This window comes from Barbus barbus (assembly GCF_936440315.1).
Source record: "Barbus barbus genome assembly, chromosome: 6".
Lineage (NCBI taxonomy): Eukaryota > Metazoa > Chordata > Actinopteri > Cypriniformes > Cyprinidae > Barbus > Barbus barbus.
The window spans coordinates 4874130-4899027 of record NC_136734.1 but is presented as its reverse complement, the minus strand read 5'-3'; the positions used below and the strand labels follow the sequence as shown (position 1 = coordinate 4899027).

At 35.9% G+C, this 24898-nt stretch overlaps 1 protein-coding gene across 1 annotated transcript in view; it reads right to left on the bottom strand.

Annotated features, from left to right (window-relative positions):
* The window catches only part of scarf2 (scavenger receptor class F, member 2), a 29469-nt gene extending 5123 nt beyond the window's left edge, over positions 1-24346 (bottom strand). The window contains exons 1-9 of the mRNA XM_079419788.1: positions 23627-24346; positions 19152-19210; positions 18970-19071; positions 15405-15924; positions 13985-14203; positions 13007-13135; positions 11554-11657; positions 8072-8186; positions 6533-6657 (exon numbers count right to left, since the gene is read on the bottom strand). Of these exons, the coding sequence (XP_079275914.1) occupies positions 6533-6657; positions 8072-8186; positions 11554-11657; positions 13007-13135; positions 13985-14203; positions 15405-15924; positions 18970-19071; positions 19152-19210; positions 23627-23781 (1528 nt within the window). The 5' untranslated portion in view covers positions 23782-24346. The remainder of the gene's footprint in view (positions 1-6532; positions 6658-8071; positions 8187-11553; positions 11658-13006; positions 13136-13984; positions 14204-15404; positions 15925-18969; positions 19072-19151; positions 19211-23626) is intronic.
* Between the last annotated feature and the right edge of the window lie 552 nt (positions 24347-24898).

The window sequence follows — 24898 nt, the reverse complement described above, 5'->3', positions numbered from 1 at the left end:
TATATATATATATATATATATATACACACACACACACACACATAAAATACATTTGATATATACTATTTGATAGATAGGTTTTTCTGATTATTTTTTTTTTGTTTCTTTTAACAGCGGCTCATCAGGAACTAAAAATGCTGTCTAATCACAAAAATTTACAAATATACAGTGGTAACTTTTTGCCCTGTTCTCCTGCATGTGACTTTGGTCCTAATGAAGGTCATGGTGGTTTTCAAGAGGCCGCTTCCTTCCACCCACTTATATGTGATGATGCATTCATGCTGACTTAGAAAAGATGGTCAACTCAGGATTCCTGTGGTCTGCTGCTCACATCTCCTTTCAGGATGAACTAGAGTAGATGCTAACCACACTTTCTTGGCCTGGTTACGCCTCTCTCACACTGCTCTTTTGGCTATGTGGCCGTGCGAAGCCTTCCAGGCAAGATCAGAAGATCTCTTTCAAGTCAGCATGCATTTAAAATTGACTTCTTTTGCATTTTATACATGTCCTTGGTCTTATTATGCATGATTTTTCAACTTAATCTTTCTCTGAAACAACTTTCCTTTTCAGGTGACATCATTAAGCCCTTGCTGTTAAGCCCCTCCCCCTCCAACCATCTGTCTCCATTATGGCTCATAACACCATTTTCCACAATCCAATTAATTCATGATGGATCAGACATGTTAATCCACATTCTCGCTTATTAAATGTCTTGTTTCGTTCTGAAATACATCAGTTGCGTACGTAGTAAAATTAAAATGGTTTTTAAATGTTCTTTCATCATATGGTTTCAATTACTAGTAGCTTTTACATTTAAGACTACCAGCAACAAGATTTACTGTACACAATGAAAGATTGATTTTCAATACTTGACAAACTATGGGCTGTTTAGTTTAGTTTATTCATAAAGTGAATAACACAATAACTCAAAGACTGAAACAAAGTGAACTTTCATGTTGAGTTTTTGCGTATGTGTTTTAGATCTAGAAAGACTCGAGCTTTTGCAATCGGCTCGCAAATGGCTTCTTCCAACATTCTCCCAGGGTGGAAAAAAAGCTTTAAAAGTAAATTTGCAAAAATAAACATTTCAACAGCACATAGCAGTGAAAACCACAGAGAAATAAAACTTTTTTGGAGTTTTGCCTTCAGTGAAACAATTTACATTCCATACTTTATACTTTTTCCAAACAGCTGTAGATGCTGGAAGAACTTTCCCGAAATGTCAAAGGAATATCTCCTCTGTGTGTACTGCTGTTCAATGTCATCGGTATTCTGATCATGCAGATTCATGATGCCCCTGTGGGACCGTGAAAATGGCATGACATACATGTTAGGAATACATGCAAATAGACTCAGTGCTGTTACTGAGCGATTTACTGACATCGGACAACTGCTGTCTTCTCAGGGACAGAGACTTAGCTGGTCTGGCTGCCCACCCTGTGCTCTACAGGCCTTGGACGTCCCAGCAGCACAAGTCCCCACAGCTGCAGAAACTACTCTGGTGTAGGGCAGCAGGTGGCCTGTCTCTCTGACGCCTCTCCAGAAACATGTTTATAGACTTGGACTAAGAGAAATGTACATCAAGAGCTAAAAAGCTGTGCACAGGAACATTGTCCATGGATCATTCTTTACAGTGTTTCATATGTCTTGGTTAAATATGTGAGAACATGAACATAAATTAGGCTAGTATGATATAGAAGTAAAACGTAAATGTATGAATCTCACAAAATATGCAGTTGCATGTTGCATCTCACCTCAAAAAAAAAAAAAGTACTCAAATGTTTTTTTTTTTTACATTGTGACATTGTTTTCATGAGGTTTAAGCCCCTACCCAAATTCTTAATATATAATGCATCCAGATGTTTTACATTTACTTTTTTTTTTTTTTATTCCCTTTTTCTCAATAGTGATTTTTGGAGTGATTAATGTTAACTATCTTTTAATCAAAACATAAAACATTATTTTTGTATCTGTGAGGTGTCCATTACACATTTTCCCTGTGTTAATGTCAGTAATTATGACTGTCTCTTGGTACTGTATTTTGCCCCGTCCCCAAACATGATTCGAATATAAGTCAAATATCGGCAAGATTAGAAAATTCCGATTCGACTATGAAAATCCTTAGTCGGGGACACCCCTAATATATATGTATATATATATATATATATATATATTATAATGTATATTAGTTTAGAAAATTGTTGTATATAAAAATGTTTATGAATAATACACATTAATATATACATTATTATACACTAATATACTGTGTGTGTGTATATATATATATATATATAATATTTACTATAATCACATGTTTATTTTATAAAATACAATAAACATATCTGACAATATGGTAGGAAAATCGGGGGAAATTTGTGCTTTATTTTATTTAATTTTAATGTTTATGTTGAGTAGAATTTTTTTTTAAATATATTTTGTGTGTGTTCTTGCACTTGTTCTTGGCAGGTATTGTGAGAATCGTCCAAATACAGCTGCTTGATTCAAAACAGATTGACTGAAGAAATGTTTTTCCTTAACTATTCATCGGAATTATGGAGAGACAGAATGTAGGTCACAAGGAGATGAAGGGGTAAGCATTTTCATTCTTTTTTTTTTCTTTCTAAATCTGTCCTAGCCAGCTTTAGTATGTGTAAAAAGGGCTCTAAAAGCACACTGTGGTAAATTTGGTCACTTCCTGTCTGAAGAACCCCCAGCTCCCCGCTTGCTCTCCTATGAGGGTAGAGTTACAAAAAAAAGTGGGGGAAGAAAAGAAAGGGAAAAATAGCAGACCTCACTGCTGCAGTCGGCCAATGAGGATAGCAGAACCGCTGGTTTGCAACAGGAAAAGGAGGAAGAGGAAAAAGAGGGAAACAGAGGGCGATATTTTCATCCAGCTCCTCCCATTAAGTAAAGAGTTGGAGGGGGTTGGGAAGAGAATGGGTCAACGTTACATCTGCGTTTGCTTTCAGTTCTTCCTCTCTTATGTTATCGCAAAACCCAATTGTTTACCAATCAAGAATGAGCGTGAAAAGAAACTTTGATTTTGGCAGTCCCTGAAGTCATTTAACACTTTTTGATTTGTCAGATGAAAGAGACGCTTTACATGCATTCTCACTCAATTTACTCATAAAGTCTGAGGATGAAAGGGCCAGTTTGTGTTCAAGAGCATATCTCTTCAGCTAAAGTGCAGTCTTCTTATTGCATTTTACTACTTGCTTGTTCTTTGTTGTCTGTCCACGGTTTTACAGCTTGAGGGGTTTTATTGAAACAATCTGCAGGCCATACTTGACCCTAACCAACAGTGACATTATTGTTTTACAGATGATTTTACTCTGTTCTGATGGCAGTGACTCTTAACTTATGTAATGTGGTAAATTAGCGTGGAAGCACGTGTCTTATGGAGGACAGCATGGCTCTGGGCGTTCTCTTGTCATTAAATAACTAAATAGTGCTCACCCGTGTCCGCCTGCTACCCATACACTGGGGTATTGTGTGTTTTAATTAAAATTGTGCCATCCATGTTCTTCGTAAAATCAGAATTCAACTCTTATTTACTTGATTGGGACCTGGATTTTTGCTTGTGGTTTGGAGATGGTTCAAGTGGCTCTTTTGGAGACTTAAGTCACATAAAATGGCACATTTGTGATGAATACTAGGGCTTTTCTCCAAACTTTTTTTCTTCAAATGTGCTTGTGCTGTCTTTCTTTGTTTTTTCACATCTTACATTGACAAATATGTTAACTTAAATTTTGTGAACGAAACAATTTTATGTAATTTTTATATAGATATACAAGTTTGTATGCAATGATATTTCAGACATATTCAAGTGCAAGCTAAATGGAAGTAGTCCACTGAAAATCAAATTGTCATCGTTTACCCACTCCGCAGCCAAATTATATTTTATCTTTATATTCAGACTGCTTTTTTTCCAATAAAACAAAAGCACAAAGTGACCAGGGGCTGCAAATCTCAGCTGTAGCTCTCAAATCTCATTCTCATGTGTCTTTTCTTCTTCAAATATGGCACCTAATTTGATATCATTCATTCTGATATCAACCAAGTTAATTAGCATCTGATTTCATTGTGTCAACTTTGTATATGCACAAGTGTAAATTATATTTGAGTACTTGAGATAAATGGTTTGTTCCCCATAAATCTAATGTGTGACTTCAGAAGGCTTGAAATAGAAATGCATGCGTTCCAGGAAAAATGTTATGGTCCTTTTTCTTTTTTTGTTTTGGGAACTTGACATCCCCAGTATGAAAAAGAGCAGCTTCTGCATTTTGTTAAAATTGTGTGTTGTTTTCCACAGGTTTGGAACAAGTTGATGGTGAGCAAATGATGACAGAGTTTTTATTTTTGTGTGAGCTTTCCCTTAAAAGTGAATCATTCAGTTGTGGAAAGCATGTGAGTTGGTTTAGTTATTTGACCTCTTTTATTTGTGCATGCTAAAGCAAAACAGCTGTAAAACTCCACAGCAAAACTAACCCACATTTTTCTATATTTAAAAAGTTCCAACTCACTTTCTTTATTGTTTGGCGGTGCCAAATCAAGTATGCCATGCCTTTTGCAATTTGCTCTCTGAGACAAATTCAAGTCCAAAATGAGTATCACAAACAAAACTGCCTCGAAAAAGTATAATATGCTTTCATGGCCACTTTAATGTTCTCCCAAAAACCGACTCCTAGCAGCCGCAGCCAATACAGTTCCCCAACCACAAGAACTCCACACAGGGGTTCCATCCTGGCAAAAACAGAGGAGTCTTTGATTGGGGAACAGTCAGGTCCCAGCCATCTGTTTTAACAAGAAATAGGGAAATGAGGAAAGAAATGCGGGGAAAAAGAAAACTAATGTCTGTTTGGGTACAGATTAATAAGGACTCGAAGCTTCACAGGGTGCCAAGGGAAATAAAACATTCACCCAAAGCATTTCATTCAGATGAAACCCTAAAAACTTTGTCTGGGTCAACGTAGTTGGGTCAACTTTGTCTGGGTCAACCTGGTTTATGCCAATGGTCAGACAAACAAAAAACCCCGCCCCAAACTCATGCCATTGGTTGGATGAAGTTGATTTGACAGATCAAACACAGCAATGATTTGAAAGCACCACAGAGTGGTCAACCAACAAATGAAAATATCTATGAAAATATCGTAAATGTTGTTTTAATCACATACACGCCACTCAAAAAGCAAAACAAAACAAAAACACATCTTGAGAGTCCAAAGGCATTTACTGTGTGATGAAGCGTATGTGTAGGTCGCACATGAGCATTGATTTGGTTTTGCACTAATCAGTTGTTCCACAAGGTGGCAACACTGACCCAAGCCATTGTTCTATAGTAGAAAATGAAACTAAAGAGATGGAACAACAACAGATGCCTGCATTGACAAGTACTTGCGTGAGAGGATTATGAGACAGGGGGTAACTTTAGTTTAAAACAGTACAACGGCATTTTTATCAGTCATAACTAAAATAAAGCAGACATTAAACTAAGATGAAGCCTTCTAGTCTGCATTCATGTACATTATCAAATGGAGTATACTTGGGAAGTTTGCTATGCATTTGACTACATGTATATGCTAGTGTATGCGTAAAAAAACGGAAGTATAATATGGGCTTTAGAATCCACTTAGAACCCTAATTTTGAACAAATCGTTTGAATGAATGATTCAATGAATCACTCATCAAGACAGGGTTAGGGTTAGGGACTTGCCATCACCTACTGGTGGTTTTAGTGTCATATTTATCCATGACAGCCAAGGTACAAGCACAAAAACACACTTATAAAAACATTTAAATAAAAAAAGGTGCCCACAGAACTATCATTCTGTCATCAGGCAATCAAAGATATTCAACAGTGGACAAAGTATGCAGATACTTTTTAGAGATTTCTAGGCATTATTTCACGTTGTGATTGTATTAATCTTTAAAAAAAAAAACTATGCTGATTGATGCCTTCACATGAATGAGCATGAACAGAACATTTCTTAAAATTTCTCCTTATAATAGAGCATGAGAACACCACCAGGGTGAGTAAATCATGACTGAATTTCCACATTTGGGTGAACTATCCCTTTAGGCAGCTCAATGGTTTTATCAGTGGCCCAATGGTTTTTAAGATGTGTTTGGTTAAAAAAAGTGTTAAACTGTTATAAATGTGACTTGAGGCTTGCATCCTTCAGTTACACTCACTTTAGCTGAACCAGAATGTATTTTACAGTTGTTTGTGCTATTAAACTAGATTTGAAAAGTTTTACATTCAAAAAATAAAGGTTTAATTAAAGATTTATTTTGCCAACATGTAAAAATGAGACTGTCTGTTTAGGCTGAGGGAGATGTGGATCAAATTACACTCTAACATGAAAAGCATGTCACTAACATACTTGCTAAATATGCTGTTTTTGTTAAATCACTGAAGACTAAACATCAGGCACATCATATTGCATCTTTCATCTGTTGCATGGATCTGTTTACTCATGACACACTGACCTAAACCATATGTAATTTTAGATGATGGAAAATGAAGACATACCAACAACTTTGGGTAGTTTCTGTCTCCTCAGAGGGATTCTTGGGAGTTTGGTGCTGATTCGACTGAATCTGCCGCAGAGGATTGTTTTGGCCTTCTTGCTGTTGGTGGAGTTTTCCTGGTCAGGGCTAAAAGGAGGAAGGGTGACGTTAGACCAACATTACACTGACTAGAAATGGATTGCATATTGTAGATGTGTGTTATTGTAGATCGATTGCCTTCTAGCATTAACTGCATAGAGATTGTTGTGAGATATGATGTTCAAATGAAGAAGAATTGGAGGGATTCATTTGCCTCACGGGCAAACTGAGGAAATCTAGGCTCAGTTGGTCTTACGTTCTTTAGTTTTCCAGCCATTTAGAAAAGGTGGAAAGTTTAAGAAAACAGCCGACTGTGATTTCTAGAACACGAGATTCTTGAGTTTTCCCGACAGACTGCGGAAAACAGAAGAGGCTTTCATTTCAGCGAGCTGTGAACAATTCTGATGACAGGCTTTGTTAAAAGATGATTTTTGCCAGGGGTGTAAGAACAGAGCGCGTTTGAGGGAGACACAAGGGCCACGTTCACACCGTCGATGCAGAATGTTGCTGACAGTCTGGTTTTACAGCACCAAATACAGCTGTGTTCACAAACAGTTTGTACAGTGTGAGCAGAAGCACTCGAGACCAGTTGTTCAAAGCTGTTCTATTATAAAGAAACTTCAAAGAATTCTGAAAAAATTAATCACCGTTTCCACAAATATATTAAGCAGCACAACTCTTTTCAACTTTGCAAACAAGAAGAAACATCGCATTGTTGACTTCTGAAGAATTATGTGACACTGAAGACTGGAGTAATAATGCTGAAAATTCAGCTTTGCATCACAGGAATAAATGACATTTTGTAATATACTACAATAGAAAATACATATTTTACATTGTAAAAAAATTATAATTTTTGCTGTATTTCTGATCAAATAAATGCAGCCGTGGTGAGCATAAGATCCAAACTTTTTAATGGTAATGTGTTTAAACTAGTATTTCTGATTATACAATTGTGGAAGGGGTACACTCTCTGACACTCTCAAAAAAAAAAAAAAAAAAAAAAAAAATATATATATATATATATATATATATTTTTTTTTTTTTTTTTTTTTTTTTTTTAAAGGTGAAGTATGTAAGTTCAATTTTTTTTCCAAAGTAGTTCTGCCTCAAACTTTCACTGTTGGTTTAGCCAAATTTTAATGTCAAACCACTCAAATAATAAATGCATCCTCTAGATTATTAGAATTCATTAACATGTTTAACTGTCAAATCTGAGGTTAACAAAGCATTTACGAATTCAGAGAAGAGGTGTGAAAGTCCATTTTACATGCAAATTACTCATATTTGTGAAAATTTCATGAATTACGTCTAATGTTTAAACTCTTCCTAAAATCTATAAATGACCTTCTAATAGTTGTCTTTGAATATTAAACTGTAATTGGAGAAAGTATTTTAACCATTCAGAAGGCTGGGACTTACTAAGAACTGGATTGTGAAACTAGTGTTGATTTGTACTTACTTGCGGTTGTCTTTGTTGCTACAGAGGAAGCAGCAGCACAGCAGAGAGAGAAGAACCACCAGCAGGAATGTCACCAGCGTTCCCGCAGCTATTACTCCCATCCGCTGATTAGGATCTGAGAGAAAGACAGGCAGAAGGAGAGTGTAAAATCTCCAATTTAACTCAAAACTCACTTGTGTATTCAGCTGATTCATTTAGCACAGCCTTTTTCAGGAGAGATGAAGGCCGTTCAGTGAAAACATGGCTGTAGTAGGAGACCAAGACCAACTGAGTTGTGCAGAACAACAGGTGAAACCTTCTTCTAAATGCTCAAAGTCTGAGAAGCAATTGAAAATACTGAATTTAAAATTCAAACTAAGAATAATTTCATGTTAGATTATTGCACATGGCGTTTCACATTAAACAGCTTTTAAATGGTTACCGTGTAGTCATTTTAAATATTTTCACATTGATACACAGAATAATTTCATGTTGCATCATTGCAAATGTTAGATTAAACAGGTTTTAAATTTCATGAACATTCTATAGAAATTAATTAAATGTCCTCGCAATTACTACACGAGTTCAGGAGTTTAAGAGCTAGCAGTTGTGTCCTGTGAGATGCAGGATGTCTGCCAGTGGCTTCTTTGCATCTGTTGCCAATAGGCATTATCACTGAAGCATAAAGTGTAGCCATTTGGCTCTTCCGTTCATAAGCAAAGACAATGTTGGGATGCTTAATTTGGCACTAGTGAGAATGAAGAATTTCAGCTGTTGGATTCACCGTAATTTTTTGTCTGGATCGTCCATCGTTATAAGCTCAATAATACATGCTAAAATAATTACTGGCCTTGGATGATCCGGATGAAAAATATGGTGCATCCAACATGTTATGTCATTTTTATATTTTCGCAACTTCAAAAATGTCCAAAAGTGAAACACATCCAGCAGGCTGAATAAATTTGTATTTCAGTTAAGGAATAGTTCAACCAAAAATTTAAATCTGCAATACATTTACTCAACCTCAGGTCATCCAAGATGTGAATGAGTTTGTTCATCAGTTCTTCAGAACAGATTTGGATAAATTTAGCATTACTTTACACATGACGCTCACCCATGGATCCTCAGCAGTGAATGTGTGCTGTCAGAATTAGAGTCCAAACAGCTGATAAATACAACACAATAATTCACAAGTACTCCACACCACTCCAGTCTATCAAGCTCAGTGTTATAAGAAACAAATCATAAAGATGTTTTAACTTTAAAATGTCACTTCTGGCCAAAATACGAGTCCATAATCCATAATATCGTTTCCCCAATGAAAAAGTCCATCCCCTGTTGTCCTCTCACATCAATATTCATCCATGTATTTGTTTAGGACTGTTTTGAACTTGAAAATGGTGCTTGATCTGTGCATATTTCTCTCCTGATTCAGACGACTTTTTCATTGGAGAAAACAATATTAAGGATAGAGGCTTGAAGTTAAAAACATCGTGATAAATTAGTTTCTTACAGAGACACAGTTTTCTCTTCACAAGACATTAATTGATGGACTGGAGTGGTGTGGATTATTGTGATGTTTTTTTCAGCTGTTTGGATTTCTCATTCTGACGGCACCCATTCACTGCAGAGGATTCATTGGTGATCAAATGCGAAATTCCTTCAGTCTTTTCTGAAAAAAAAAATCTACATTTTGGATGGCCTGAGGGAGAGTACATTTTCAGCAAATGTTCATTTTGGAGTGAGCTACTCCTTTTAAACAGAATAATTTTCAGCTGAACCCAGATATTCCTCTCATAATATTCCTTGTGCAAACATTTGCTTGTAAAAACCAACTGAAAACAGTTACAGCATAATAAACGATGACAACCCATTTGACTCTTTGATTTGTGCTGTAGATTCTGTCACAGAAGTGTGGAGCTCAGTCTGGGTGTGGGCACATCCACACATGTCCTGAAAGCACAGCTGCGTTCAAGGAAGGATTCATTGAGGTCGGCCACGGTGACATCACTACTGCCTTCACTCAGGTCCCTGTGAAACCTCTGCTGACCCACACCTTTCCTCATTACAGTCTCTCTCTCTCTCTTGCTCTCTTCCTGTAGTATTTCTCTCAGCTGTGTGAAACAACCTCGGCTCTCACTAACTCGACGAGCAGGCAGGAAAAGAGCCAAAAAACACAGCCGTAAAAATAAGACACCACTCTGGAACCACCATCAGGGCCGCCATGTTAAACTGCTGCTGTCTACAGCAGTGACCTACATAGTGAGGACTACGCAGGCATGTTACCAATAGCAACTATGTTTTTATTTACCTGCACAACTAGTTTCTCATAGATTTTTGAAGAAAAATGTATGATTTTACTTCATTCTTTAATACAGGAATAACCTTAATCCATCCCTTTGTTAATGAACCTTATAAATACACTCCTAGCTTGAAGAGTAGTGAGTAATGAATTGAATTTTGGGACTGTGTCTCACGCAAAGCGTGAATCAAACAGCTTCGACAACTTCGAAAAAAAAGCACACAAATCCTATGTACTGCCAAAAAAATACATATATGCTGTTTATTAGGGAAATGTTTTTATTAGGTTATGAAAGTGTTCATTTTCTTGATTATTCAGATGTTTTGGCATGTTTTTGTAAAATATATACTTTGATAAAATAAGATAAATGTATAGGATAATCTTGTTTTCAGAGAATATGTCTTGGAAATAAATGTATTTTTCTTACCCCATAGGCACATATTTTGTATTGTTTTAAGCATAAACCTAATAAAACATTAGCTTTACAAGACAAAAAAAAAAAAAGTACTTGTCAATGGGGTAGGAAAAATATGGTAACACTTTACAATAAGGGGTACATGAAAAATTATGTACTAATGCCTAAATTAATACTTAATTGACAGAGGAGGAGTTGGGGATGAAGGCGGGTAATTAGCTATTGAGCAATGCGAAAACTGCTGATAATACTGACGACCTTATATATGGATGCTTAGATAGGTGTCGTATTCCTATAGGTAGATGGGGATCAGCTGAGAGTCAGCTGATGCGAGCTTGACTAACGTGACCTGCCAGAACTAACGCTGCTCGATATATATAAAGGCTTTAGGTAAAGATGTATACTCTGAAAATAAAATCTTCTTGTAAACAAAGATATTTATTTTAAGGATATTTACATATTATAATGGAAAGTTTAGCCTGGAAAAATCAAGGTGGCTGTAATACAATTTGCTGTATCTAAAAACATCTCGTTCCACCTTTAGTAACCGACGTGCTCGCAAATCCGTTGAGAGTCAAAAGGTTGAATCTTAAGTTGACCTTGGCGTCAACTGGGCAGATGTTCCCCCCTCCCTTTAACGTAATGGAAAATATGACTGATGCTGGACCCCGCAAGTATGTCTCAACACTTTAGGAGTTCTTCTGTGTCTCCATAGCAAATGACATAACAGAAAGCTGGAGAAATTACTTTTGCTTTTCCCAAAGAGAGACAGGAAGGGTTTCTTACATAGGTTGCAGGCCCCTGACACTGGGTTGCAGTTCTTGTCGTGACATGGACAGACCTGGGCACAGTTCACTCCAAACTGACCCAACTCACAGGTCAGGTTGCAGCTAAAATTAAGAGGAATACAAAGAGCACATAAACAACACTGATGAAACAAACAAAACAAATCTATACAAGCATTGTGTGCACATAGCAACAGGAGTTTCCAGTGAAAATGGAACAAGGCAGTTTGGGGAATTAAAGGCAATTATGTTGATATTGGAAATGCAAGAAAAGGGAAGAGGAATTTAGCATTTGCAATGAATGAAACAAGAACAGATATTCTCATTTAAAGACTTTGAACTGAACTGACAAAACATCTTAAAGTGTCTTTCTGAGAATAATTAGAATATTAGAATAATTTTCAATAGTATTTCATAGATTGGTCTTACTCAACAGATAGATTGAAATCATCTGATCAAGTGAAATAAACTAATTTTCAGTTCAGAATGCAATGTTGGCCACAGATCTGAAAGCCGAATATTCTAACAATTTATATTTGTTTATTTAATTTTTCACTATCATTCAAAAGTTTGAGGTCAGTAGGATTTTTATTTAAATGCACTTAATACTTGTATTCCGCAATGATGCATTCAGTTGATCAAAAGTGACAGTAAAGACATTTAAAATGTTTTAAGAAATAAACAGAAATCTAAATCTATAAAGATGTCGATTTCAAATAAATGCCTTTTTTTTGTTGTTTTTTACTTTCTATTCATCAGAGTTCTGAAAAAAAACTATAAAGGTTTCAACAAAAATATTAAGCAGCTCAGCTATGTACAACATTGATTATAATAAGTAATAAATGTTTCTTAAGCAGCAAATCAGATTTGTAAAGGACACTGAAAATTCAGATTTGCCATTACAGAAATATTTTTAAAGGGGTCATATGATGCGATTTTAAGTTTTCCTTTCTCTTTGGAGTGTTATAAGCTGTTCGTGCATAGATGAGATCCCTAACGTTGTAAAGACTAAAGTCTCAAACCCAAAGAGATATTCTTTATAAAAGTTAATACTCGTCCAGTTTAAGTGAAATCTGAACATTTAAGTGATTCAGAATCATTAATATTAAAAAGTCTGCAATCGTAATTATAGTCAACAGAGTATCAAAAATGCTTTCCTTCTGTTATACCAAAGATATGCTTTTCCTCACAATACATACAATTATGTGTTTATGTGATGCTCCCCTGAGGATCATCATGTCTTTCTATTATGGACATGTTTAGTGCCTCTGTTTACAATGAATCAATGCACATTTAATCATTTTTGGTGTCCTGTTTTGCAGACTGTAATTTGTTTAAAGGTTTACTCATCTTTAAGCCATTTAGGATGACTCTTAGGATGATTCATTGGTTATTGAAAACAGGCCTTAATATCAAGACGACCTTAATTTGTGCATTACTCAGATGTGACTTACTATGTCCCATAGAAGCCAGGGTCACAGAGACACTCTCCTGTGGCAAAATGGCAGTCTCCATTAAAACAATGGCTGCAGTCTTTTTCACAGTTTTCTCCATAGGTGCCGTTGGGACAGCGCACCTCACAGCTGAATACAGAGAGAGAAAGAGGTGGAGGTTATACAAATAGTCAAGTTTTCATCAAAACAGTCTCCAAGAAAATACTGAAGGAGCAGCAACATATGAAAACTTTCAGAGATTAATTAATTTAAACACGTGGTACACTTCCACTATTGGGTATGATATTTAATAGCAACAACCTCTGTTTTAATTACTAATCACATTCAATTTAGTTTAATCAAGCTGGTTTACAGCACCACTGTAATTATCTTAATTGCAAATATTAGTATTGTAGATTGTGCTTTATTCATCAGCATTATTTGCCTGATGCTATTGATGCCTGATCAGCATATCAGCTGAGAATGATTTTTTCCCATCATAATCAGCATATTAGAATGATTTCTGAAGGATCGTGTGACACTGAAGACTGGAGCAATGATGCTGAAAATTCAGCTTTATATCGCAGGAATAAATTACATTTTAATATATATTCAAATAGAAAACAGTTATTTTAAATTGCAATAATATTTCACAATTTTACAGTTCTTAATCAAATAAATACAGCCTTGATGAGCACAAGAGACTACTTTCATAAATATTAAACCAACCACAAATGTTAGAATGGTAGTGTATTGATGTATAAATGGTTTTATGAACTTCAATTTATGTTTTTATTATTATTTGATTTGCATAAGTCTTTAAGTGAAGTGAGTGCTTCACTAAAAACAGTGCAGATAGTATATGTAAATAAACAGCACTGACATAATTATTTTAGTGAACTCCCCTCTCACTTGTCAACTTTGTATTTTTGTTTTGTTCTTGATTCATTAACAGTATTTTTTTAATAACAGTTGGGTACAATGGCCAAAATTGCATACCGATCTCCAATCCAGCCGGGATTGCAGTGGGAACACTTCCCATTGATCCGGTTGCAGAAGTGACCGTCTTTGCACGGCGGACACTGATCCTTACAGTTCTCTCCGAAGTAACCCTCTGCACACATCTGATCACATTTTGTCCCATTCCAGCCGCTCGCACATGTTTCACAGTGACCCTCGGTCACCTTACAGGGCTGTTGGCCTTTACAGTGGCCACACCTGGAGCAACAGAAACAAGAGAAGAGCGGATGGTTCAGTTACAGTCAAAACCAGAATATACCAAAAAAAAAATTTCGTACTCGGTACTTTTGTCATGTCAAATATCAAAATAGTCTTAAATCAAGATCTTGTCAAATATCAAAATAGTCTTAAATCAAGAAAAAAAGAATTTTTTTTTTTTAGATATATATACTTTTTTTTAGATATTAAGTCTTGTTTACGAATCAAAATTAAGTGAGTTTATGTTTAAAACAAGGACAAATATCTGCCAAATATGTCATAAAAATCAACTTAATTCAAAAGGAAAACACAAATTTCCTTTTGAATTAAAAATCAAAACTCATTAATTTTGATATTTTATTCAGAAAACAATAGCTTATATCATTTTGCTTTTCAAGTAAATATATCTTGATTTAAGATTTATTTTTTGACATTTCTATTGGAAAACTAACAAAAATACTCCCCCCCCCCCCCCCCCCCAATGATGTTATGGCAATAAAATTACAAAATTATAAAGCTTTAAACACCAATATTTTGTAGACTGATTTTTTATTTTTAACTGTTTTGAAAAGTAATATTGTGAAATTATTATTATTATTAGTATTATTGGTGCGCAGTTGTAAGTAATGGTTCTTTATATTAGCAATATTGAGTTTTTGCTGCTTAACATTTTTGTGGTAACGCTAATATTTTTTTCTGGATTATTTGATAAATAGATGGATGCATTTATTTGAAATAGAAATCTTTTGTAATATTATAAGTGCCTGTACTGTGACTTTTGATCAATTTTATGCACCCTCACTGGAAAAAAAACCCCAATTAATTTCCTTTTTTACATTTATAAAATCTTACTTACTTCTTTTGTATATGGGAGTATAACTTCAGTATGGTAGTACATCACAATTTCCACAAAATATTAAGTAGCAAAACCTTTTTCAACATTGAGATTTAATAATACGGAACGTTTATTGAGGAGTAAATCATCATATTAGAATAATTTCTGAAGGATCATGTGATACTTAAGACACTGGAGTAATGATGCTGAAAATTTAGCATCATAAAAATAATTTTCATTTTAAAATATTTGAAAATAGAAAATAGTTATTTGAAATTGAAATAATATTTCACAACATTACAGTTTTACTGTATTTTTGATTAAATAAATGCAGCCACAGTAAGCACATGAGACTTCTTCCCTCACTTGTTTTTGCAGTTCTGTCCATAGAATCCAGCTGGACACGGCTCCCGGCATAGCTTTCCTCTGTATCCGGGTTTACAGGTACACGATCCATCCACAGGGTTACACTTCCCATTTGCGCACTGACAGTGCCGTTCACAGTGCTGACCCCAGAGCCTCTCCCTGCACTGACATCGGCCCGTAAACTGCTCACAAGGCGAGTTGTTACATACACACTGAGCACCGCAGTTCCGGTTGAACCAGCCGGGGTTGCAGATGCACCGGCCCGAGTTCTGGTCACAAACCGAGTTGATGCTGCAGTAGCAGTTGTTGTTGCACTGCGGCCCCCAGTAACCGGCATGACAGGTGCATTTGCCTGTCTCCTGGTCACATTTCCCTTTCTGACAGTTGCAGGGCTTCTCGCAGTTCTCACCCCAGCGGTTTGGGTAGCACGTGCACTTCCCGGTCACGTCGTCGCATTTACCGTTAGGGTGACACGTGCACATGCCCTTGCAGTCTGGACCCCAGAACTGAGCGGGACACTCTAGAGGAGTCAAAAAAAGCACAGGGTCAAAGGATAAGAAACATGTTTATTGTGCAACTGGGAAGCTGAAGGAATTTTTTCAGCTTGCTGTAAAACTATAATTTACTCAGGGAAAATGGCTCTTTCATCGCTGCATAAAATGTCTATTTTGTAAATAAAATGTTTATTATAAGTGTGTTATACTGTATATACACTGCTCACCAAGGTGCATTTAATTGCTCAAAATACAGTAAAAACAGTAATATTGTGAACTATTATTACAATTTAAAACTGTTTCTGTTTTAATATATTTTTTAAAATATAATTTATTCCTGTGATGCAAAGCTGAATTTTCAGCATCATTACTCCAATCTTCAGTGTCACATGATCCTTCAGAAATCATTCTAATATGCTGATTTGACAGTCAAGAAACATTTCCTATTATTATTGACATTATAAACTGTTTTTGCTACTTAATATTTTTGTGGGAATTGTAATATATTTTTTTTCAGGATACTTTGATGAATACGTTTAATTTGATTTATTTGAAATATAAATATTTTGTAACATTAAAAATGTCTTTACTGTCACTTCATATTAATTCAATGCATCCTTGCCGAATAAATCATTAATTTCATAAAAAAGTTACTGACCCCAAACTTTTGAATAGGAGTGAAGTTAAATAAATATTATTGATCAATATGACTTTTTCTTATTCAAGTGGCCTTGGTTTCATCATTAGAATTGAAAAGTCAATTCAGAGGTGAAGAAACATTATGAAAATTATGAATGACTATGATATTTCTTCTTTAGAATAAGATAAATATTCAAATAGTCAAATGGCTCAATTTTGGAGTCATGTTGTCTTTAAAGGGGTCATATGATGCGAGGTCTTCCTTTCTCTTTGGAGTGTTACAAGCTGTTTGTGCATAGATGAGATCCCTGAAGTTGCAAAGACTAAAGTCACAAACCAAAGAGATATTCTTTATAAAATTTAATACTCTGCCACGCACCCCTAAAACAGCTCATTCAAACACGCCCCCACATATCTACGTCACAATGTGGGAAGATTTGCAAAACACTGCCAAAATGTAATGTTGTCAAAAGACCTGGTATTTCGGTACCAAGTCGGTACTAAAAAAATGTAAACATCACGGTACCAGGTTATTTAAGTACCGGTGGTACCGAGAACCCGGTTAACCCGGTTCTTGACACGTACGGCTCTATGATTTCCATGATGCAGAAAACGTGGATGGAATCTCAGAATCCAATTATAAAAACGGAATTTACAGTTTAGCACGGAATGTCGCGGAATTTGTCAAAGTTTGCATGAATTAAGCTGCAAAAGTCAATTCAAATATGAATCCTGCATGTTCTGCGAGTCTCTGTGTGAATGAATGAATGGCAGAGACACACGTTTTTTTTTTACTACACACTGAATCGCGGTGATTTCATCATCTGCCGTCTCAGTGAGGACATAAATACATAAACAACATCTCCAGAACTGCTCTGAGAGTCACTTCACGAGCCTTTTACCGTTTCATTTGAGTAAAACCAGCGTCATATCATATAGCGACACACAGAAGTTTAAAGGTATTCACGCAACTCATCAACATAAAAGTTTATCTTAAAAACATCGTGTCAGAAATATATTACTATTATTTAGTAGAATGTATGCGAAAGGCCTACTATTACCCTACTACTGTTGAAAAAATAAGTAATAAATCTTTAGTTTTAAAGAAATAATCACACAATATTTCTTCCATATTTTAATTTTAATAGTAAATCCCCTTTATTTACCCAAAAAATAAAGTGTGTTTAAATTTCATTAATTAAAAGACAAATTAAATTTGAGTGAAACTTGTTTTCATACTTTATTACTTGCGGAAAAACTTGAAACAACTTTAAATAAGTATAAAGAACGGCATTGATTTTTGTTTGACTTTATTAATAAAAATAGTGTGTTTTTTTAACTAGCATGTTTTTGTGATTTGCTTTGGTACCGAGAACCGTGGATTTTCACTGGTATCGGTACCGAATACTGAAATTTTGGTACCGTGACAACACTACCCAAATGTATACGCAAAGAAAAGTGCAGAAATATTATTCTCGCTGTAGTGTTGTTGCTGCTGCCGGAGCCATGTCGTGGAGATGCTGTGTTTCGTTGTGAAAGTGAAAGTACTTTGTTTGGGCTTCCAAAAGAGGACACAACTAGAAATCAGTGGTTAAGTTGTATTAACAACACTGTTCCAGAACAGTTCAACCCAAATATTAGAGTGTGTGCAGCGCATTTTACGGAGGACTATTTCCTGAACCTGGAAAAGTAGCCTACAATGCTGGCTTGCACAAAGGCTGTTTTTATAAAGTGGGGCAATTCCAACAGTCTGGCGCGTTTATAATGGGTTTTATTGTTTTTGTGTCGTCGTGCATCACAATATGGTAAGGAGGCGTAACATTTCCGTCTCACGCTTGAGGTGTTCAGCCAATCACAACGCACTAGATAGCTGGCCAATCAGAGCACGCCTCGCTTTTCAGAATGATGAGCTTTGTAAAAACTGACGCGTTTCAGAAGGGCGGGGCATAGAGGAGAAACAATAATGTACAGTATGTGGAAAATAATGTGTTTTTGAATCTTAAACCGCATAAACACATTGTATTACACCAAATGATGTTCTTTTTAGCAACGTCATATGACCCCTTTAAAGTATGCTGAAATTGGTTGCTAATGTTAAGTGCTGTCACAGTTTTCTTACAATTAACAAGTACAAGCCTTCACAAGAACAATTTGGAGTGGAACACTGAAAGATTTGCCTCTAGTTTTGATCATAGCTTAGCAACTTTATGATTTGCTGATTAGGGACATTTTTTTAAGAGCAACTTATTGGCCAAAAATGTGGATAACGTAGTTTAAGTCCACTTACTTGGAAAATAAATAATGTAAATTTCCAGTGCATATCTTTGTAAATTGTAGCTATATTAGCATATAGATTACCTCAAAGCTAACCCACGTGGAGTAAAAAGCAAAAAATATTTTTTTAACAATTAAAATTAGCTTGATGAACTCACTTGTGTCACAACTTGCCCCAAAATATCCATGACGACAGCGGCATTCGTTTGGTCGGACACACACCTCATTCTCATTGCAAGTGAAGTTACCTTCGCAGAGAGCTGAGGGGAGAAGGACATAATCAAGATATAAATCAAGTGACACTCAGGAAGTGATCTAACATACAGGAAAAGACACTTACGCATTAAACACTCCTCGCCTTGCTGTGCCCATCCACTGCAACATGTAAACCCTGGTGACCTGAAGATAAGATGACAAATCGAGGTCAAATTAAATGCACTAGCTTATTAGTTAAGGAATATTAAATCTATAGTACATTAAGCTGCTATCTAGAAGGACAGCTGATCGCTAAACATTTGCATCAGCATATTTTGCAAATGCCTTGACCAAAGTTTCAACCGTCCATGAGAGATTTAAGCATGTGGCTCTTGAGGAATATTGCAAATGTCTGGATGCCATCTGTAGCTTCTCCTGAGCTTTACAAGCGCAGATGTTTCAGATAGCGAACATACACTGACTCGCATCCAGCCGCACAAACACAAGCGTAAGCATTCATTCCATTCTCCACCCTCTCGCCGACAGCAGTCATGCGAACCAGACGAGCCGTTTGAAGCAATAACTTTGTTGCATCGTCAAATGAGCGACTGGATCCCAAATAAGGCCTGATTTGATTAGCAATGCAAATGTCCTTCATTAGGCCAGTAAGTTAGTCTAATAAACAGTCTGGACTCAGTCATATAAATAGAAAGCTTTGAAACAGACGTTCCGAATATGAAATTGAGCTTGTTTAAATGCAGTATGTTCTTCTAAATCCAAAATAATAAATGTCTGTATTCGTTAAACCCCCCCTCAATCTCATTCACAGTTCTTCATGCACCAATTCTGAATACATATTCAGTGACTAATGACTTAAATTTGGTTCCCTTTCCTCAAATGAAGCTATGTTAAGGTTTCAGAAGAATTGAAATATAGTGCATGGGTCATATGCATCTCCTTTGTGTTCCACAGAAGAAAGTAAGTCATAAGGGTTTGGAAAGACATTAGTGTGAGTAAATGATGAGATAATTTTCATTTTTTTGCACAAATTGCTCTTTTAATCTATCACATATGATCCCGGTGGAATTTAGCATGTGTCTGCGGTGGATGTTTTATTCAAAGCATCTCACAACAGGCCTCCTGTAGCAACTTGCATGCATTTCTTTGACAGAAAATGATGGGAGGAGGAGGGAGGAATGGGTTTGGGACACAATAAAGACTGGAATTGAACCCATTTCTCCCATATGAGCACCACAGCACAATTATATGAAGGTTTAAACATGCATGTTTGTTTGTAGATTAATATACTACTGTTCAAAGGTTTGGGTCAGTTTTTTGAAAGAAAATTAATACTTTATTCAACAAGGAGACATGGTCAAAGGTGACAGTAAAGACATTTATAATGTTACGGAAGACTCTATTAAAAACAATGTTACATCACATTAATAAATTATATTTTAAAATATATTAAAATAGAAAACTGCTATTTTAAATTATACTAATATTTCACAATATTACTGTTTTTACTGTATTTTTGGTCAAATAAATGCAGCCTTGGTGAGCCCAAACCTTTGAACTGAGTGCATATCAAGCGATTTAATGGGAAATATGTGTAAGTGCAGTTTCTCTGTAACATTCCATGCATGAAAAACAAAATTATCTTCCTACTCTTCTTTAAACCTTTCAAATTAACCCTGCTATCTCTACTTCAAGTGGCTTCCCCTTAAAATGTAATACTCTCTAAGTGCTCCTTGGATATAAGACATATGTCGCCCCTCATATTCCTCCACATGTGACCCCAGAGAGGCCTTGTCCACACTTTGGCTTCCTCTGAAGCGTGGGGGCCGCTCTCTGCCTTCAGTCAGCGTTTGTTTAGCCTAGGTGTGCGTGTCTTAGCCAGACATGATCTACACCACAGCCCTGACTTCTCTGCTCTGTATCAAACCCAACAAACACACCGCAGCCAGAACACGAAGCTAGGACCACAGATGAAAGCTTAAACAAATGGAAATTGAGCATCAGTCAACAGCTGGGGGGCCAAACTTGATTCGGCTACAATAAAGTCCTGTGTGGAAATTCTGAGCAATTTTGTGAAACGAACGTGAACTTCCTGTCAACGTCTGTGGTGGGTGAGAATCTCTGTTTGTGAGAATACAAACTTGATCGTATCTGGTGGTTTCCATTCTGATATCAAGTACAACGATAGCCATCTGGAGCCAGTAATCGCAAAGTAAACAAACTTTTAAACAACAGAGTATAGAATAAACCATTCAGTGCTTAACACTGCTAGTAGAATTCCCCTAAAATGCCTAGTGAGAAGAAACACAACATCATTTAACAGCATCAGATAAACACATCTAAATCCAGCTGTTTTATGTAACATATTGTGCTTTCAATTAAAATCATACATCTCACAATGTCATTTTGTATGATTATTAGAACATGTTGGGGAAAGAGACACCAATACACACACACACACACATATATAATCAGTCAGGCCAATTAATCCACTCTTTAGAGATTATTTCCACGTTCACCATGCTCGACTACTTTTGTTAAGTATTATTGTAAATATTGTGTAAAAAAATGCTTATTTAATTGCAGCAATTCTACCATCAGAAGTGCAGTTCAAGTTTGGGGTAGTAGTGTGTGCGTGTTTTAAACTAATACTTTTATTTGGCAAGAAAACATTAAATTGATCAAAAGTGACAACGAAGACCGTTATAATGTCACAAAATATTTCTATTTCAAATAAATGTTGTTCTTTTGAACTGTCAGTTCATCAAAAAATCCTGTATGCCAGTTACCACAAACATATAAAGCAGCACGTTTTCAACATTGACAAAAATAAGAAATGTTTCTTGAGCAGCAAATCAGCATATTAAAATGATTTCTGAAGGGTCATGTGACATTGCAGACTGGAGTAATGATGCTGAAAATTCAGCTTTGCATCACAGGAATAAATTGCATTTTTAAAAAATATGTAAAAAAATATTTCACAATATTAAGCTTTTTTTTTTTTTTTTTTTTTTAATGAGCCCACATTTCTGAAAGTTAGTGTGTACTATCAAAAGTATGTAGGTCACTTCTTTGCCCTATTCTCAGTCCTGGCTCACTTGATGGAAAAGAGCAGCTTTAACATGTTGATAACTTCTTTTGTGTTCCACAGTGGGAGAACAATCACAGATGATGACAGAATTTATGTAGTTTAAAGCAGATGATCTGCAGAAGTTTTGACCAACCACATTTAGACACATGGATTTCTGCAATAGCATGTTAGACAACCCCCCAGGTGCCGACATAATTATAATCTGTAATTATAAAATGTATACACTTTTTTTTTTTTTGAAGATGCATGAGAAAAAAATCTAACAAAAATTCTCTCAGTTTGAAAATCAATGTAGAAGTGCTTCTTATAACTGTTAGATAAGTTATCGTCCATCCTGCTCACTATATATAAGCATTGGCATTAGCTATTATAAAAAGTCAATCACTGGTTTTGTTCCCTCTGATGTCTGTGCGATATTTATTTTTATTTGTAATTTGATAGATTTGAACATCAATCTATGATCAAGACTGTGATGGGCCTTCTACATCCATTCTTAAAGGGATAGTTCACCCCCCCAAAAAAAAGAAAAAAAAAAGAGAAAATCATTTACTCTTCAAGTCAATGGCAACTGTTTGGTTATCCGCATTCTTTTGCGTTCAGCAGACGAAATTAGGAAGAACATGAAGGTGAGTAAATGATGACAACAATTTCATTTTGGGGTGAACTATCCCTTTAATAAAATGTAGGTCATAGATACAGTTTGTTGTGGGTAGACGTTGCACCCTCGATGACCTTATAGAATTTACAATCTATAGCAACAATGGAACTGAAACTCTGAAATAATGAGTGGAGTATAGTAAACTGAAAAATGATTACAAAATTTTTGAATGATGCTTGTTTTTCTCCTTTAAACTGCTATAAAACATTTGTTGGCACTAATAAGTAATACGGATTTTAATGCCAATTCATTTAATTGTTCTTTTGCACAGACTTTTATACAATTTCTAAACTATGCCACGACTTCAGTGCTTGAGTATTTGGTGTCGCCCCCTATCTCTCAATGTGTGTCAGGGACCCAGATGTGAAACAGGATGACTGACACAAATCAGTTGTATTTGGAACAACACCACAAACAACATTAGTACAGTTTTAAAAGTCACCATAATGTTTGAAAGTCACTTATTTCTGTGCACTTTCATATATATATGGTAATTAATTAGTGTTATTTCAAACATATAGTGAAATAACAAACAACCTGTGCTTATCTTGAACTTTAAAAACAAAGATTAATGTAAAAGATATGTCATTTTTAAATTTAACTCTTAATTTAAATACCTCTATGTTCATGACTGTTTTCTTGGAGCTCACAGAAAGGGCCTAGTGTTTAATTGCTGCATTTAATTACTGTTGCATTCAATAAACTTTAATTTAATAACATTTGATTTTCATAGCCTACCTATTCACATAAGGCCTGTGTACTTGCTTGATAGCATGCATCTACTGTATGATCAGAAGACATTGCTGCTGTCTTTTACTTATTTTATCCCCTAGAAGTTATTCATCCGACTTACCCTTGAACTTTGCACACGTTCCTACCCTTTGGATTGAGTTCTTGACTGAAAACAGGGCACAAGCATAGAAGCAAAAGCACTAAAACCGCTAAAGTGCCCTTTAGATCCATGGTAGAAGAAACAGCATCTCTCCATGCGCCTCTTCTGCTCAGCATTCCTTTTCTTTACAATTTCTAGAAGTTCAGATGGGTTGTTCTGTATCTTCTAAGTCTCAAAACCGTCGACTTCAATGGTTTGAAAGTTATTTTATCCGCGTAAATCGTTTATCCACTCGCTTTCAGACTCCAAAGGCTGAGGCAGAGAAGAGAAAAGAGGAGGAGAGGGCGCACAGAAGTTATAAAACCAAACAGTTATTCCCTCCGTCCAGCCCCAGTTCCTGAGAACTTCTGCTTTTATTATGCGCTCCAAACACTGCTGGATGTAACTGGTGCATTGCTGAAAACCTCGGACACCCTGATATGCCCAATTTACCGCTATTATTTCCAAAATAAAGGATATGCTGCTTCAGAACGTGTCAAGAAAAAAAAAAGCTCTGCAAAACTTTAAGTGCATCCATTTTGGAAAAGAAACGGGAACTTTAAAACGGATCGTTGTTCTCTTTTCAGAAGGGAAATTCCTAATTAGTGATCCTATCTCTGGCTCTGGCTCTTGGGAATTCGGTGCGCCTGCTCTCTTTGGCGTGCAGCGGTTTCCCAAATTCTGACCGAGCAGCTCCTCATCGAGTGGGTGTGACTATAGTGTATATATGCTTAGGACCCATCCAGCCCCCCCGTTACTGCCCCGTCAAACGCGCTGCCAGTTTCGTCCCATCATTAATGCGCACGCGCGCACAGGTTTACCAATGCACCTAATAAGCTTGTTTAATATAATATAATAATACCTACCCATAATTATAACCACTAAAAGAGAGCTATTGGAAATATAAAAGTAAATAAACGCATAGAAGTAAACAGATACATAGATTAAGCCTAGTCTTTTTGTTAACCACCTAAAAAAACGACCCAATATAGGCCTATGTATAAATACTAGTGGGTTATAGGCCTACATACATGTGCATGTGGTATTACTGGGTTTAAGTCACACAGACAAATATTTTTACAGCCAAGATTTCTATTTAAAAGCAGTCAACATGCCAGATTGACTTTGTTTAAGCAGAAGAGTTGTTTTTTTGACCTGTTTTAAATTATTTATGTGGTAATTTTTACAAATAGCCAAACGAATGCATGAATTTTTGCATAGTTACATTAAGCTCGATCCATCTCCTTTACAGAT